This window comes from Mastomys coucha, unplaced genomic scaffold (assembly GCF_008632895.1).
Source record: "Mastomys coucha isolate ucsf_1 unplaced genomic scaffold, UCSF_Mcou_1 pScaffold14, whole genome shotgun sequence".
In the NCBI taxonomy this organism is placed as follows: domain Eukaryota; kingdom Metazoa; phylum Chordata; class Mammalia; order Rodentia; family Muridae; genus Mastomys; species Mastomys coucha.
In genome coordinates this window covers 39,321,047-39,337,903 of record NW_022196896.1, presented here as the reverse complement: position 1 = coordinate 39,337,903, position 16,857 = coordinate 39,321,047, and the positions used below count along the sequence as shown (strand labels likewise).

The 16,857-nt window shown below is 42.6% G+C and overlaps 1 protein-coding gene across 13 annotated transcripts in view; it reads right to left on the bottom strand.

Moving 5' to 3' along the window:
- Cspp1 (centrosome and spindle pole associated protein 1) overlaps window positions 1-16,857 on the bottom strand; it is a 96,604-nt gene that overhangs the window by 3,447 nt on the left and 76,300 nt on the right. For all 13 annotated transcript variants that reach the window (XM_031366832.1, XM_031366826.1, XM_031366825.1 and 10 more), the window contains 10 exons: window positions 13,899-14,048; window positions 13,455-13,601; window positions 12,710-12,814; window positions 10,399-10,465; window positions 9,815-9,932; window positions 7,351-7,490; window positions 6,251-6,391; window positions 3,895-3,941; window positions 1,289-1,352; window positions 560-669 (listed from right to left, as the gene is read on the bottom strand). In XM_031366832.1, coding sequence (XP_031222692.1) covers window positions 560-669; window positions 1,289-1,352; window positions 3,895-3,941; window positions 6,251-6,391; window positions 7,351-7,490; window positions 9,815-9,932; window positions 10,399-10,465; window positions 12,710-12,814; window positions 13,455-13,601; window positions 13,899-14,048 — 1,089 coding nt within the window. The remainder of the gene's footprint in view (window positions 1-559; window positions 670-1,288; window positions 1,353-3,894; window positions 3,942-6,250; window positions 6,392-7,350; window positions 7,491-9,814; window positions 9,933-10,398; window positions 10,466-12,709; window positions 12,815-13,454; window positions 13,602-13,898; window positions 14,049-16,857) is intronic.

Genomic DNA, 16,857 nt, shown 5'->3' with positions numbered 1-16,857 from the left:
CGAGACAGGGTTTCTCTGTATAGCCCTGGCTGTCCTGGAGCTCACTCTGTAGACCAGGCCAGCCTCGAACTCAGAAATCTGCCTGCCTCTGCCTCGCAAGTGCTGGGATTAAAGGCGTGCGCCACCACCGCCCGGCTAAATTCTTATTTTTTTTTTTCTTGTAAGTTTAACTTTTATAGGACAGGATGCCCATGCCCTTTACAGAGCTACATAATGCGATCATAAGAGCTACAAGGTCAGCAGGGCAGTCAGTGGTGGAGCACGCCTTTAATCCCAGCACTTGGGAGGCAGAGGCAGGTGGATTTCTGAGTTCAAGGCCAGCCTGGTCTACAGAGTGAGTTCCAGGACAGCCAGGGATACAAAGAGAAATCCTGTCTCAAAGAAATAAAAAGCTAGAAGGTCACCAAAATAATTGACAGCAGAACCTAGATTTAGACCACACTCTTGGTTTTCAAAGCAACCCTCCTCCCAGTCTGTTTTCTTAAACTGGACCACATAAATGAAAAAACAAACAAACAAACAAACTCTCAGTCTCCTAAACTGAGAAGATCACACATACAAAATCTAGTCCTTTTAATTTGTTCCTCCTGCGTTCCCTTGCAGAGGGCAGGTGTGATGGTGGAGGGAAGGCATCCTCTTCAATGACAGGATATGTCTCACCATAAGCACCTAAACAGGCCACACAAAGAATGTGTCAATTTTACTCAAAGCTTAGAGTCTTGATGTCTTTTTTTTTAATTGTTTTATTGAAATGTTACTTGTTCAGTGATTTCTTTAGTGGATTTACAGTTGTATAGTCATTACTACCTAGAATTTGTAATACCTCAAATAGTTCCTGTATGGTCACTGGCAACTACTCTGCAGGCCCAGTCCAACATTCCACATAGGTGGAATTCTACAACAACGTCCTGTGTCTCTCTTGGCATGTCGGTGCTGAGTCATTAATTCATCACATTTGGCATCTGCACTTGCCATTGGTGACCGTTGCTAGCTGGTGGCACCAGAATGATGCCACTTGAATATTCTATGTGAGCATGATTTCTTTGGGACAGAAACCAGGAATTATTGCCAGGTGTTACAGTGACTCACCAACAGTTGTGTAGCTACCACACTACTTTCAGAAGTGGCTAACCCAGCCTGATGCAGCTATAAACCCAGAACTCAAGAGGCAGGAGGACCAAAGATTGAGGTCATCTTGAGCTACAAAGTGACACTCTATCTTAAAGATCTAAAATAGTCATAGATATACATATAGCTTAAAAATTAACATAACATTAGATATACTCACCAATAAAAGCACTATCAGATTCTAGTAATGAATTTTTCAAAAGATCACTAGTGTCATCTCTTGGCTAAAATAAAAAAACAAACAACTCTAAGTTAATGGCTGTATCTTCAGTCTGGAGAAAAATAAATCATACTAACAGACAGCATAGGTTTCCACTCTAATCCCACCAACAAAACAAAAATAGATGGCAGGTAAGGCTGTCCCGCCTCACTATACTGCAGTACCCAGCTAGCCTCACCAAGACACAGGACAGCAGGGACACCTGATTCACCTGACAGATACTTCCTTCTAGCTTCCTCGCTGCTCCCTCACTTCCCCCGCCCCCACCTCTTCAGCTGATAAAGGGATCACATTGCTGGTGAGAACAAGTGTGAAGTAGTGAATGCAACCCTGAGCATTTTCTAAAGCATCACTTAGTCTCTGTCTTTCCAGGGAATCTGAGTGCCCGCTTCCTCCTCCTCCTGTGCTAAGAACTGGGGTGTAATGTTACATTCTGCAGACTGCAGTCCCATGGAAGGAAGGGAAGCAATGGCGCTATATACACACTGCCCTGACCACAGCTACCTCCATGGTAACACCAGTTACAGCATGGCATACTGCAGGGAAATTACAGCACTGGACTTAGCACAGTGAGCTTCCTCGTGGGAAATAACTCAAAATTTACATTTGTATAAAAACCACTTTGGGTGTTAGAAGGAACATACAACTTCCATATGATCTCTGCACTTTGCTCCAACACTGGCAATGAATTGTCTTGCTCCCATTGACATTTTGGGGGCACTCAGTTCTTCCATCTGTTGACTTTCTAGCTCCTCTTTGAGTACTACTGGTTCTACTTTCATTCTAGCCAGATCATGACAGTCCCAGGAACTGAGCCCACGGTCATGAGCCTGCAAACACTGCTTAACTTCTGCATCATCGTCCCTCCCACAGCTGGAGCGTGACCAGAGCCCACCTAGTCTTCTTAATGACAGCTTGCTCACCCTATGTGCTTCTCTATATAATTCAGTTTCCAGGAAAGGCAGGTGGCTTTTTCTTCTTTAATCATGATAAACTCAAGGTTTACACTGAGCTTCTCAGCCAAATGGAATGCTAGTAATCCAGGTTTTTAACCAAAACCCCAGATAATAAACTTCAAGATCTTTTGCATGAAATAAAGAAGCCATCACACATGGAAAGAGGCACCTTTGGGAAGAGGTACTGCAGGACAGGTCAGTCTGGAGCCCACCTGGGTCCAAAGCTGGGCCTGCTTTGTTGGATATAAGACTATGGGCAAGATAATAAACTGGTACTTTAGCAATAAGTATTTTTTAAAATTTAGCAAAACATGGAAGGTTAGAGAAACTGGAACAGCAACACTAGGTGGAAGCCCTGAGCAAACATACACAGACCAGGCCGAGCTGGTCTGGGAAGACGCTAGGAATATTCTAACACTCTCAGCGCCGTGTGTGTGTGTGTGTGTGTGTGTGTGTGTGTGTGTGTGTGTGTGTGTGTGTCTCCAGGTCTCTGGACTGTGTGCTCAGCAGTACAGCTGTGCAATTCACAGTTCACACTTGCTATGTCAAACAACTCCCTGTCTTCCCAGCCCCCAAGGTTTTCTTCCCTTTTCCACCTCTCAACCCCAGAGCTTACTAAAGTAAATCCACCCATTTCAGAGCACTTCTGCTGCCTCACATCAACCTATACCAGCGCAGCTGCCCAGCTTCGCAAAGTGTGTCCTGTATTCAACACACGGAAGTCAACACACATGGAAGCGATCACACAAACTGTGAGAGTAGACGGCACTTCTCCACTCCAAGGCCTGCACAGTATAGACGCCCTCTGTCACCTCACTTCCTCTGTGTATTGTCAAGGTTTCCATAGTTACCTCCCCACCGCTGTTGTTATAAACCACAAGGCCCCCATGCCAACCCTCCCAGCGTCCTTCCCTGGGACCAGCAGCATACTGTGTCCCCTCCTTTCAGAACACAAGCCTCCAGGACAAAGGGATTCTTTTTGTAATACTCTCGATGACAATGACGACTATACCCTGAACACACTGAGCAGCTTCCGGTCACTGCAGGGTCAGTGTAAGGTTCCATTGTTGCTTCTCTTCCATATGACTATAGACACTTCTGCTGCGGTAAGTCTTAATGACCACTAACAACTGCAATCAGTATGGCCAGACTGGACTCTAAAGGACTTTACATTATATGTATTATCTTGCATAACCCTCATAGTAATGCCTACACACTCTTTAGGAGGATGTTGCAGAATGTATGTGCCAACCCTATCTGTACCTTGCAAATATTAACTGGATCTTTGTAGTGATCCTCAGCAGTAAGTACAATCAACTTCATTCTGTAAATACTAAATGGGAAGCTGGAGCATAAAAAGTACTCTGCCTACACCCCCCAAATGACAGAGCTGGAGAGAGCAGCTCAAGCACTCAGATGGCATTCTTACCCATTACAGTCAATTTCCTCAGCACATCTTAGCTACACATCTCTATACACTTACAATTTAAATTATGTTTTAAAATAATAATATTATGGATATGTTCAAAATCTGGAATACTCATTTAACATGGGCCCCAACTCTAACTTCAGTTTGGACTGGCTGCTTACCATTCTGGGCCCTTGTACATTACCAGTGCAGATGGTGTCCAAATCAGCTACAAACAGAATAAAAGAATCATGTTTAGAGAAGGCTAACAAAAACACATTTCAGATCTTCTATTATTCCCTTCTACTGAAAATTACTTTCACTATCACACACCAGAACAATCTTAGAATCTATACTACTTTCTCATTAAATCTGTATCCATTCTGGTTAAATGATTCGTTAATAAAATCTTTGTAAACTTTGATATCTAAGAAAAAATTAACACAGGCATGTTTTTTCTTAAAAGAAACTTCCAATCTTGCTCCTGTAATCTCTGCACAAAGCCACTTAGTGGAGTTAACTAGGGGTTGGAATACATTAAACTGCAGGTAGCTAACCACAGGGGCAGAGGTCAGGTATCCCGGTCCCTTCTGCAGCCTGGCAGTGTTCCCACATGCTTCTCCAAAGACAGAAACTCTTTGGGAGTAAAGGAGCTACAATAATGGCCCATATCCTTCCCTTGAGACTTTCCATAGTTAACCCATATCTAATAATTGCCTCGTCAGTGTTTACTCCTTGTGAGAAGTACCTGGGCCCATCTGTGGACTATTAGTCTTGCTGTGCCTAAACTGATAAGATGTCACAAGGTCAGATCATCATTTAATATTTAAAATTCCATACCATGAGGAGGAGACAAGTGTATATCCAAGCCTTGATCTATAAGCTCAACCTCAAGTGTTATGTCACGTATTCCTATTATACCTTCTAAGGCCGGGCACCTTCCTCACGTTCTGCAAGCCACAGCAGTCTGCCAAGATAGGGTCTTAACTTCCCTACAAGTAACAAGATCATCCTTCCCACACAAAATGGCCTATAGGGTGGCAAAGCAAGTGGGATCTAGGTATGATCACAATACTCACTGGGGCTCAGCAAGGCCCATGGATGCTGAGGGAACTCCATCCTACACGTAGGCCCCACTCACACAGTATAGTTACATGCTCCTGCAGGCTGAGACACTGTTTATTGGACCTGACTTACACAGTATCAGCAGCCCCTTGAGAGCAGCAGCCTAGCTTATTACCCACCATCTCACATCCTGTTAGTGTAGGCCAGTCTCTGTGCCCTCATAGTCATGCTTATAGCACTAGATTAAATTCACATGACCAGATAAGTATAGAAAAACATACATGCAAATTCTGATACTTTACAGAATACACACGCATGTATACACACACACACACACACACACACACACACACGAATAAAAAAGTAAAAATACCTCCCACACAGAAAAAAGAAATGTGCTTCAGGATCAAATGAGTACTCCTGGCCTGTTGGTAGTTCTTGGGGTGGAAGTCATCAGGCATGATCAAAGCACCCAACCCCTCCAGCAATAATGAACAGCTGAACCCCCAAGCATGGCTGCATGACCCCTACAGGGCTAATCAGAGCCCTCCCTCTGTGTAATGTGTTCCTTTCCAAAACTATACGGCAAAAGAGTCATATGAGCATGGAGCTGCCAGTGCAATGGCCTGCCTGAGATGAAATTCAAGGTGAGAGGGAAAGAGAGAGAGAGAGAGAGAGAGAGAGAGAGAGTGTGTGTGTGTGTATGTATGTATGTTGGGGGGGTGCATTCTGAGGAAAGCTGAAGGGATAGGGACTCCACAAGAAGACCACAGAGTCAATTAACCTAGGCCCATGGAGGCTCTCAGATTGAACCACCAGTCAAAGAACATACACGGGATGGACCTAGCCCCTTCCCCTAAAGAATTGCAATATGGTCTTTATGCGGGTCCCACAAAAAAATGAGCAGGGGCTGTCCCTGACTCTTTCTTGCCTAATCATGTTCCTGTAACTGGGCAGCCTTTGTCTGGCCTCAGTGGGAGATGTGCCTAGTCCTGCAGTGACTTGATGTGCCAGGATGAATTGGTACCCAGCCCCTTCTCCCTGTCTCAGAGGAGAAGGGGAGGAAGAAATGAGGGAAGGGGCTTGGAGCAGGAGGAGGAGGAGTGAGGGAGAGGGAAGGACTGGGAGAAAAGGTGGAGCTGTGATCAGCATGTAAAATGAATAGATTAATGAGAAGAAAAAGGCTGGAGAGATGACTGATTGGGTAAGAACGCTCGCTGATCTTATAGGACCCGCCTAGAAGCTCACAAATGCCTCTAATATCAGTTTCAAGAAATCTCACATTCTCTTCTGACCTCTGAGGGGCAGTACCTTCACGTACGTGTGTGTGTGTGTGTGTGTGTGTGTGTGTGTGTGTATGTGTAAAGTCACAAATAAATCTTTTTAAATAGACATACAAACAAAATCAACAACTTAAAGGCTGAAGAAGGAAGAAGGCACAGCTGCATGTGAAGCAGCCAGGCTTGTACCTACCTCCTGCATCTCTCCGCATCTTTATCCTATTCAGCCTCTTCTGCTGCTCTCGGAGCAGGGCCTGCTGCTGAATCTCCAACGTGTGATCATCTCGTGGAGGATCTGGGTACATTAATCTCAGATCCACTCGAGTATCTGAATCTGACACAAAAATTACATAACTAAGTTAAATCTTGCTTTCAACTGAGATTTTAGAAAAAAAATCTGTATGCATGTTTGTGACTAAAATATGGAAGCCAGCATTTCAATATATTCTTAAATGAACAACCAGCTGTGGTATAATTAATGAATGAAAGTAAATCAGACTTTTGCCTGTAGTTCTGGGGGACTGCTACAGAGTGAGTTCTAGACCAGTATGGACTACTGTGTATAATTCTGTCTCGGAAAAAATATGTGGAAGGAAGCCAAGAAGAGGTGCTGTGGAGAGTCGAGTGCACGTTGCTAAGTGACAGGCACCAATCTGAGAAGGCTGGATCTAGTGTGATTCCAACTTTACGGACTACAACACTTTGCAAAAAGTAAATGGTGGGAACTTAATGGGATTAAGGAGAAGCGGGGGTGAACAGGACTTCTGAGGCTGTAAAACTTTTCTGTATGATCCTACACTGGTGGGAATATGTAATCACACTTCTATACAAGCTGACAGAATGCACACCAAAAGTGAGCCCTATCGCATACCCATTCAGTAGATCAGTTCTACCACTGTGTACCTCTGAGGTGCAGCTGGAATGCAGAAGGTTGTGCCTATGCAAAGGTGGGAGCCATGTGGAAACTCTCTGTGCTCTGGTGGGATTTGGACAAGAGGTACAGCATTTCACAACATCCTTAGTTTGACCACCCGCATTGAAAAAATATTAGGTAACAACCTTAATTTCAAATCATAACCTCAGTCAAAAGACACTACAAAGCCATGAAATGAATTAACACTAACTTGATACTCTCTAGGGAAAAGCTTCACATAAACAGCAGTTACAAGGCAGGCCCTACAAGGCAGGCCCTACAAGGCAGGCCCTATAAGGCAGGCCCTACAAGCAGCTGCCTGCAGTTGCTCCTACTAGCCGAAGATGGCACACAGAGAACAATCAGAACTTCATGCTTACCTCTCTCTCTCAGCTCATTAAAGTCATGAATGTTCTGAACAGTAGTAGCATCTAGGCCCCTAGGCGATGGTCTTCTGACAGGAGCTTGTACCCGGTGTCTAGCCATGTCAAATATATCCATGGGGTTCCTCTCTTTTTTCCTATAAATGGCAAGTCACAATCAATCTGCTGTATGGTAGGGAACGAGTTGACATTCTATTCTCTGTGAAAACAGCTTGGCATCTGACCACAGTTACTGCAAATATTCTAACTGCCCTGCCCTGCCCTGTCAATCACCTATGATAAAAATGAGAGATTTTATAAGGGCCATGGTGTCACCTGCCTGCAATCCCAGCATTCATGAGCTTAAGGCCAGCCTCAGCTGACTAATTTGATGTCACCTTGAGCTACATGAGAACCTGTCTCCAAAAAAAAAAGAAAAAAAAAACCCACAAAAATCAGGCATACTACTTTTTAGAAATGACTTTAATGTCATTTTTAAAATCTATCCAATTTCATCATGTTGTGAGCAAAAGAATTCCAAGAAATGTAAAATACCATGCACAAGATATAACATAAATTAGGTGTTGGTGAATCTTACCTTTCTTTTAGCCCAAAGTAGAAACTATACTCACAACATGCTGTTAATGGTGTGCTAGGAAACTAACTGTGCATGACTTTACAAAAAGTTCCCAACTCATATTAAATTAAATACTGTTTTGTTCTGTTGGTACCAAAGTAATGAATATTCTAGGTAGCTTTGGTAGGGAGCTTTCTGCTAATAGTTGACTGTTGCCATTCCCACCCCTCACCCCCAAAATGAACAGAAAATGGAAATTCTAGCTCTGAAAATAAAAACAAAGACCAATCAGTGCTTCTGTCCAACTGCACAGACTCCTTGTTCTTCTGTCCTCTCCTTCCTTCCCCATCCCATTCCCACTCTCACCTACCCCTTCCCCTTATCTCCTTCTCTCCATCCCCCAAATTCCCCTCTCTCTGGGAGACAGAGTCTATGAGTTTCTGGCTGGCATGGAACTCACTATGTAGACCAAGCTGGTCTTGAATTTATAAGACATCTGCCTGCCACTGCCTTCCAGTGCTGACACGAAAGGTGTGTGCCACCAAACCCAGCATCCCTCCCCTTTTTAAAAAAATATAATTTAAGCTACAGCAAATGCAATTATGAACACCTGGGTTCCTCTCATGGGGTTTCCTTTTCTCTCAGGGAACTTAAAAGTTCCTTAAAAGAAGGGTCACAGCATGGTCCTGTCAAAGCTGGTACAGATCTGAACCATGCATCTAGAATGATAGTTTGAAGGAAAACTTGTGAAAAGAAATGGCATCTAGCTATGAACAAAAACCCCTGAAAGAATTGTGTGTCTGCAGAGGCTTCCTGGCTCACCAGTCTCAGTGCTGCAGAAAGACTATAGTGCTGCAGGTCCAGAGGCTAGTTACCTATCTTGGGCTAAGTTCTGGCCCCCTGGAAAGCCATTCCTGTACCGGCTCTGTGTTGAATTGTCTTGTGACAATAAATAAAAGCCTTTTAGAAATCTATTAACTCAGCAGACCACTAGCTTCTGCCAACCCAAGAGCTAAAAATGCCATCAGATAGCATCTTGGGCCTATAGAAAAGTTTTCCCACCCTGCCCTACCTACCTCCCTGATGTACAGACAAATGCATTGTAAATTTGAATTGACGTATGACTTTTTTTTTCTGTAAAACTATAAAAAGTTCATAAAAACTTTTTGCCAGGGCAACCTAAATCTGTTCTCCCAGGCCATGGTCACTCAGAAATGGCTCTAGAATAAATGATCTTTATTCCCTTTAAGATGAGAGCTCTGCTTTTTGCATAGCAATAAAAATCTACAAAGATTCATTGAAATAATCACCAAAAACAACTTCTAGAAGTCCTTTACATTGGGGCCCTATCTAGTTTCCATAATTCTAGTAAGTAATGAGTTGATTTTTTTATAATTGGGTTATCAGATCTTATTTGCTTGTGGTCTATATCATTTGTTCCAGGTCTAGCTCACAGAGAGCTTGATAATGCTGTGAAATGAGAATTTTTTTCTGTGAAGCTGTTCTATGAAATGAGAATTAAGAACCAATGTCTCTATACTTAAGATTCTATTAGATATGTGTTTAACAGGTGCTTGTGATGTTAGCATAATTCTAACCTAACCCATGCTGTCTTTGCTCTTGTTAGGGCTAAGCTACAGTGCAAGAGCCCTGCTTTAGAGAAGTTGAGACCTCTGGCAAAAACACCAGCTAGGTTTTGCTAGGAAATGAGTATCCAACAAACAATTAATCCATGTAATCATAAACCACACTGTGTGTAATCATCGTAATCTTAAGAGTTTTCTACTGTTGTCATTATCACCCTCAAGGAAGTACATTTCTACATCTGACTTTCAGAGGACACAGGAGGGAGCAGGAGGCTCTGAGATGAAGCAATCCCATTCCAGGAATAAGGCGAAGAAGCACCTGACAGGGATCTCGTCATCACTGTCCAGGCGCAGCAGCCGCCCCTGCAAACGCCTCTCCTCACTCCGGAGCTGCTTCCTCATTTCTGATAACTCCATAATCACAGTTTTTTTCTCCTCTGCAAATTCCCATTGAGAAGTTATAAAAAAAGAAAGAACAATATAGATTAATTACCAAACACGACCTGGCTTTTCATAAAGCTAAATGCTCAGAGAAATGTTTATGGATGATACTTATGTGTGTTTACACACATACACATCATAATGTACATCTTTAAGATCCACAGTCTGAGTCAGGGAGATGTTGCTGGGTCTACAGAGGGCAACTGTAAAGGGTATAGGAGAAGTGGTTTGCACTTTGAAGTGCTGATGTCCTGGTGGCTGTACAATCACATAGGGTAAGAACACAAAAACAAGAATGCAATGAACTGTGAAAAGCTGCTGAAGGTCTATGTGCAAGGGGCTCACTGTCACTAACGAAAGACATGGGGGTTGGGGGTACAACACTTTCCCCATCATTTTTGCAACTGTATAACACTCTATAATTACTGTATGTGGTCTCTCATTTACAGAAGTCCTACCCACCTTCTGCACGAAGTTGGTTCTTCCTTGCAGGTACTGGAGGAGATTGCACCCGGGACGCAGAGCTTTCCTGTGGCCAACAGGACAGACACAGTCAGTGTCTCTTCCCTATTCCAAAGTGTAAAAGGAAAGCAACCTCTACATTCTAAACCATATGGAAGGCTCCTTGCCTCTGACCAATGCTAACCCTTATGTGTGTCTGCTGTACCTGTTAAGCTTCTCCTGTCTCCTACTACTATCATTTTTACAGCCTTTTCTAAGTAAGTGTGATCCTCCCAGCCCATGCACAAAGCTCCCCCACCCCCAACTCTTCTTCACCATCAGCATCTTCCCTTCACAACTAGGCTTCACAGGGTTGGAAAGAAGGCTCAGCAGTTGAGTGTATTTACTGTTCTCTTGAGAAAAGAATGATAGAGGCGTATTTCTGGGGCCTACTTCCTTACTCCCGCTCACTCCCTAATACACAGCTAGCCTCCACAGCCATTGCTTCAGTGGGACTACCCTTACCAAATAAAGGGATAGTAGGGACTCTAGCCACCCCAGGCGTGGCAAATATGGCTCTGGCAGGCCTTGTCCTTCTCCCCCATTCCATCTGCCTTGCTGAAAACCACTAGATTATATTCCTAAAGCTAGTCACCAAGGTCTAGTAGCCTTATTTGGCCACTTCTCCTCCTGAGGCTGACTACAAGTCCAGCAATCAAAAGCCTCCTTTGGCTCACCTAATTAACATGCCCAACTACAATTAAACACCTCATCCTAACACAGATTTCCCCTTTTACCTTTATAACCGCTATTTGTCTACAGCCCACTTCTGATTCTTCTCCCTTGTTCCCTTCCCCCTCTTTTTCATCCTCTCTCTTCTGTTTCTGTCTCTTATTCCCTGCTCTTTGTCCCTCTGGGGCAAATGAATGTCCTTTGTGCTTAAGAACTTGGTCTTGGGGTGTCCTGTGCTGATACTGGTCCTTTCAAGTGTGCCCAAGTCACATACTCAGTGGACAATTTCATCCTGAGTCCCTGGTGAGTAACAACTAGCACAGCTGACACTCTGTCTGTAGCTCCCCTCTGCTGTTCAAACCTGTTAATTTCCTCAGACTTCTGTCCCCAGCCCCCCCCCTTATTTTTAAAAGATTTATTTATTTTTATGTATGTGAGTACATTGTGGTTCTCCTCGGACACACCAGAGGAGGGCAATGGATCCCATTACAGATGGTTATGAGCCACCATGTGGTTGCTGGGAATTGAACTCAGGACCTCTGGAAGAAGAGCCAGTGCTCTTAACCACTGAGCCATCTCTCCAGCCTCCTCAGCCCTTTCGACTCCTCTACATACATACCCTGTACAATCACATTAATTTAGTAAGCACTAATGCTAACTGCTTCCCAAGCTACAAATCCAATCCAAAATGTCTTCCTCAGCCACAACTCAGTTTCCAAACTCCAACCATCACCAGAAACCTGAAAAGTATCCCTGACCTCTTACCACCTTAAGTCCTTAGTCTCACATCTGGACTTCCACAAAAGCATCTTGTCCTGTGTTTAGTCTTCCTTGCCCAGGAGAATAGTATTCAATCTCAAGTGCCCATGCTATTCTCCTTCAAAATCACAAGGATCCCCATGCATTTTCAACCACAGAGCAAATGAATCAGACTGTCAGACGTAGAATTCAAGAAAATGTTCCTAGTTCACTTCTACGCTTATTCTGGTAGTACACATCTGTGCAATCCACAAGCCCATGGAGGAAAGTCAAAGAACACAAGACGGTGTAGCTTCTACATTCCCAGCTGTCCACAAAGACATCTCAGGCCAGGCCAAACCAAACCACAGGTTCTCTAGATGGCTTGCCCCACCTTTGAGTTTGCAGATCCTCCAAGTCCAACCTTCCTGGCTTCCTTTTATAAGTAACTGTAGATCGGTCTAAACATAAGGGAATCCACAAGTATAACTACGGCTAGTTAGAACATACTTTTTCTAAGACTTTTCTTAGCCAGCAACGGGAGGCAGAGTTGAGCAGATGTCTGTGGGCTGGAGGCCAGCTTAATCTATATAACAAATTCCAGAACAACCAAGTCTACAAAATAAGACCCTGAATCAAAACAAACACATGACAACAATGATAAGAACAACAAACTGGTGTTCTTATGGAGCTGTGACAGACCAACGCCTTTTGCTTTAACAGATTGCGTCTTCCTTAAGAATTAAGCTGTAGGGCACCAAATGCGATCAATCACAACTCTAGCAACATGCAAACTAATGGAAACCTCATAAAGTACCCATCCCAAATAACTCAAGATTAACTCTGAGAAAAAAGTATATACATGAATGAAGGAACTTATAATGGTGTCGACTGAAGGAGGTCTTTGGAGTTTGCTTGCAATTTTGTTCTGAAGAGCAGGAACGGCAGGAGAAGGCTGTCTCATGTGCTGAAAAAAAAATTCTTTTTGTACATATATATGTATATATACATATACACACATATACTATATACTCAGTAGTCACAACTATTTAAGAAGTTCAGATTACTTTTGCTTTTAATAAAATACTCTTTATAAAATAGTCAAATTCTTTCAGGTGTCTAAGATCAAGTAAGGTTTCTGGAGAAGAAAGTCCTGTCTAATGACTGCAACTCCTGATCATGCTCTCAGCTCAATGCCAACCCTGCGCACCAAAACAGTGACTCCAAAAGTAGTCTTCTTCATGGACTACATCTAATTTGCAAGGCAATACATAAAAAAATGAATCACTAGGTAAATAAAATTCAAGGGCAATATTTTTGTTGATATATTTGCCAGTCAGTCACTCTGGCGAGCCCCTATGAGCCCACAGTCCACATGGTTCTGGTCTACAGACTGTATCTTAGGCAGCACAGCTGAACATGGGACCACAGTAACAAGACTGAAATGGCCACTAATTAGGTTAAAAATTCCAGCTGTGGCACACCTTACAAATAATGGTCAACAGTGCCCATACCCAACTGAAGCCCTCCTTTCTCCCCTTCCCTAGTGACTCCCGACCCTGCCAGGCAAGAACCCCAGGCCTGACGTGCCTCTGTTCGACACATACCTTTGTTTCATCTCCAGCAATATTTTCTCTCTCATCGTCATGCTGAAGTCGCAAGCTATGTCTCTCTTCCTCCTCCTTCCTCTTTCTTTCTGCCTCCTTTCGCCTCTCTTCAGCCAACCGAATAAGTTCTTCATTTTTCAACCTTTGCTTTAAAATTTGAAAAAGACACACTTCTTGCATGCATTTGCATTTAAAAATGTTACTTTGTCTAAAAGAAGTAAAATTAAATATATAAAAGATAGTGTTCTACAAAATGAAGATACTATTTCATAAAATAATAGACATCTTTTATCAGCCTAGCGTTAAAAACAATTTCTCTTCCTTAAATTAAAATAATATACAATGCAGACAACAACAGAGCACTTTAAAAATGAATGTCAAGATAGCAGTTGTCTCATACACTACAACGTAAACCTCTCACTTTGGCTAGAGAAGCAGACATACCTCCTCCTCCTTCGCCCTCCTCCGCTCCTGCTCCTCCTCGTACTCTTGCTGAATCCTTGCCCTCTGCTCCGCTAGCCGCTTTTCTTCCTTCTCTTCAGCAACTCTCAGCTTCTCACGCTCTGCTTCTTCTCTTTGTCTCTTTTCCTCAATCTAAAGAATTGGGCTTAGTGATTATCCTACTCACCTACTGACAAGTTAGAACATCACTTTCTCTTGGATGCCTTCTATTTGCAAGTTCTTCATTTTTTGGGTGTCCTGTATTTTACTTGGAAGGACACAGGATACTGTTAAAAAGCTAATAGTCAAATTCATCTCTGCTTAATATGGACTGTGTAAACTTGGGAAAGAGATTTGAACTCAATTTTCTCACCTAGTAAGAGTTAATAATGTTTACTCTCCAAAGTGTTCAAGGCTTAGCGAGGAGATGTAAGACACACACTAGTTCCTCCTGCACAGAGGTGCTGAGGGTATCTCTGTGGTTGGATTATTCTACAGTGATTCCTACTGCATGTCAACATGCTTGACCGTGAAGAGAATCCCACAGGAATTAACTGAGGATGTTAGCCTCTTTACAAAGAGCCATTTCCTCACAGTGCTTTTCTCTCCACTAAAATCCCAAGTGCTGGGAAGCAGCTCAGGAGCAGGCCTGCGCGCAGCACACATAGGCCCTGCTCCCTCCCTAGTGTGTACAGAGAGGATGAACAAAGAACCAGAGGGTACTAGAATTACACTTAGCTCCACTAATCCTCTGAGATCCGAGAACAGTGAGAGAATATGCTAAAGCAGAGCATATGGACAGGAGGCAGCCCAAAGAAACAGTACAAAGTGCCCTCTATGGACGAAGCAAGAAAAATGGTAGAATGAATTTTTTTAAAAAATATTAAAAATAGCTGGGCAGTGGTGGTGCATGCCTTTAATCCCAGCACTTAGAAGGCAGAGGCAGGCGGATTTCTGAGTTTGAGGCCAGTCTGGTCTACAGAGTGAGTTTCAGGACAGCCAGGGCTACACAGAGAAATCCTGTCTCAAAAAAAAAAAATTAAAACTATTAATCTTCTAGTGTTCTGAAACAAAGTTTCACTATGAGGTTGCCCTTGAAGTCCCTAAGTAACCCAGGATGGCCTCAAATTTAGGGTGATCCTCTTGCCATAGCCTTTCAAGTGCTAGGATTACAGGTGTATACCACCAGGCCCATCTGCTATTGGATATTTATGATCAGCTTAAGGCTATCCTTACAGATTATAATTACTAACATTGTTTATAGATCTTTTGTTCAAATAGTTATTGTTATGAAATTATGCTATTTTCTCTTCCTCCCACCCCCTATTCTCTCATGATATATATTATATACATGTATACGTGCGCGCGCGCACACACACACACACACACACACACACTCTCTCTCGTACTCAGTCCAGATAATGTTGCTTGCATATGTATGGTTTCAGGGCTGATCACTTGGCATTGGATAAGCAGCTGGCATGCTCTTCCCTAAGGAAGCTAATTTCTCCTGCTCTCAACATTCCTTCGTTGCCTGTAGTTCTCTGTCTAGGGGTGAGGCCCCTTGATATTTTGCCCTGTGTGTCAATGTCTACTGATGCTGTTCTTGTTCTGGTCTTGCTTAGGCAGCCATGCTGATGCAGGAATCATCTAGGAAGTATGTACGAGGGAAAGGAACAGGGAGTTTGTTGCGAGACTGCGTCATGCTGGGTTTCACATTTTTACTACAGAAGGTATTTTTATGCAATTTGAATTTCCTATAGCTTTAAGGTTGCATGTTGACAATGTTCTGCATAATGAGAACCTGAATCTCTCTACATGAACCATGAGTTACCAACTACAGCCTCTCCTATACTTATCATGACAGCTAAATGTGTAGCCTGATATTCAGTATCAGGCAATGTGCAGACACCCGGGAGTACAGCAAATCCAGAGACGCACAGGGTCAGGCCCAAACCCAGGCTAACTTCTCTTTCTTCCATGGGAAAGAACGAACAACAAGCTACAGAGGGTACCTGATATGTTCAGTCAAGCACTGCCAATATAAGCCCTGACAGACCACATGTCTAACACACACAGTCTGCTGCCAACAGAATCTTCTAGGTCAGTTTTCAAACTATGTAACACAAAGGTACCTTATGAGCTGTTTAAATTTTTAATTAATTTTTCCATTGAATCATTAAAATTTTTTAATTTATTTTAAAGGTATACTTAAAATTCACTCATAAATGTTATTTACTCAATTTGAATAGCAGCAAGGCTTCTGATGCATTAAGTTGACTCTTACTTATTTGTGCAAATCCTTGGCTAAAGCTTCTTTTCCCACCTTTATGAACAAATTTGCACATTTTAAAACATTTATTTCAATTCTTAAGCTTTAGATATTTTCTGTAAGATATTATCAATATAGTAACAATAAATACCATTTAGCTGCTTAGAAATCATACAAATCATTCTATGTGATTTGTAAGTGAAAATAAAAAGGTTTTGTGACCACTAAAAAATTAAAAAAAAAAAATTACCATTCAAGAGTAGTATATTCAGCAGGGTAGCAGTGGCATATGCCTTTAATCCCAGAACCCAAGAGACAGAATGAGATCTATGAAAGCCAGGACTGTTACACAGAGAAATCCTTTTTCAAAAATAAAAAAAACAAAAACAGAGTTCTCTACTCATAAATGCCCTGAGGATTTACAAAGAGGGGTGCTGAGGGATCAGAGTAACGGGCGAAGCCTCCTTTCTGTTTTCCAGAGGGAAAGACTTCCTAGTGACCCCACAGATGAGACTGCACTACCCAGGCTTCCTAAGTTAGAAACTCCATCTATGATTTAGCTGCAGGTCCTAAAATAGAGATACTGTCTCTAGAAAATCTAACATATAATAACATCCTATACATATAAAAGTATTTTGTGAACAATAAAGTGACTGAAAACTAACATCTGATAATTGTACCTTAACCCAT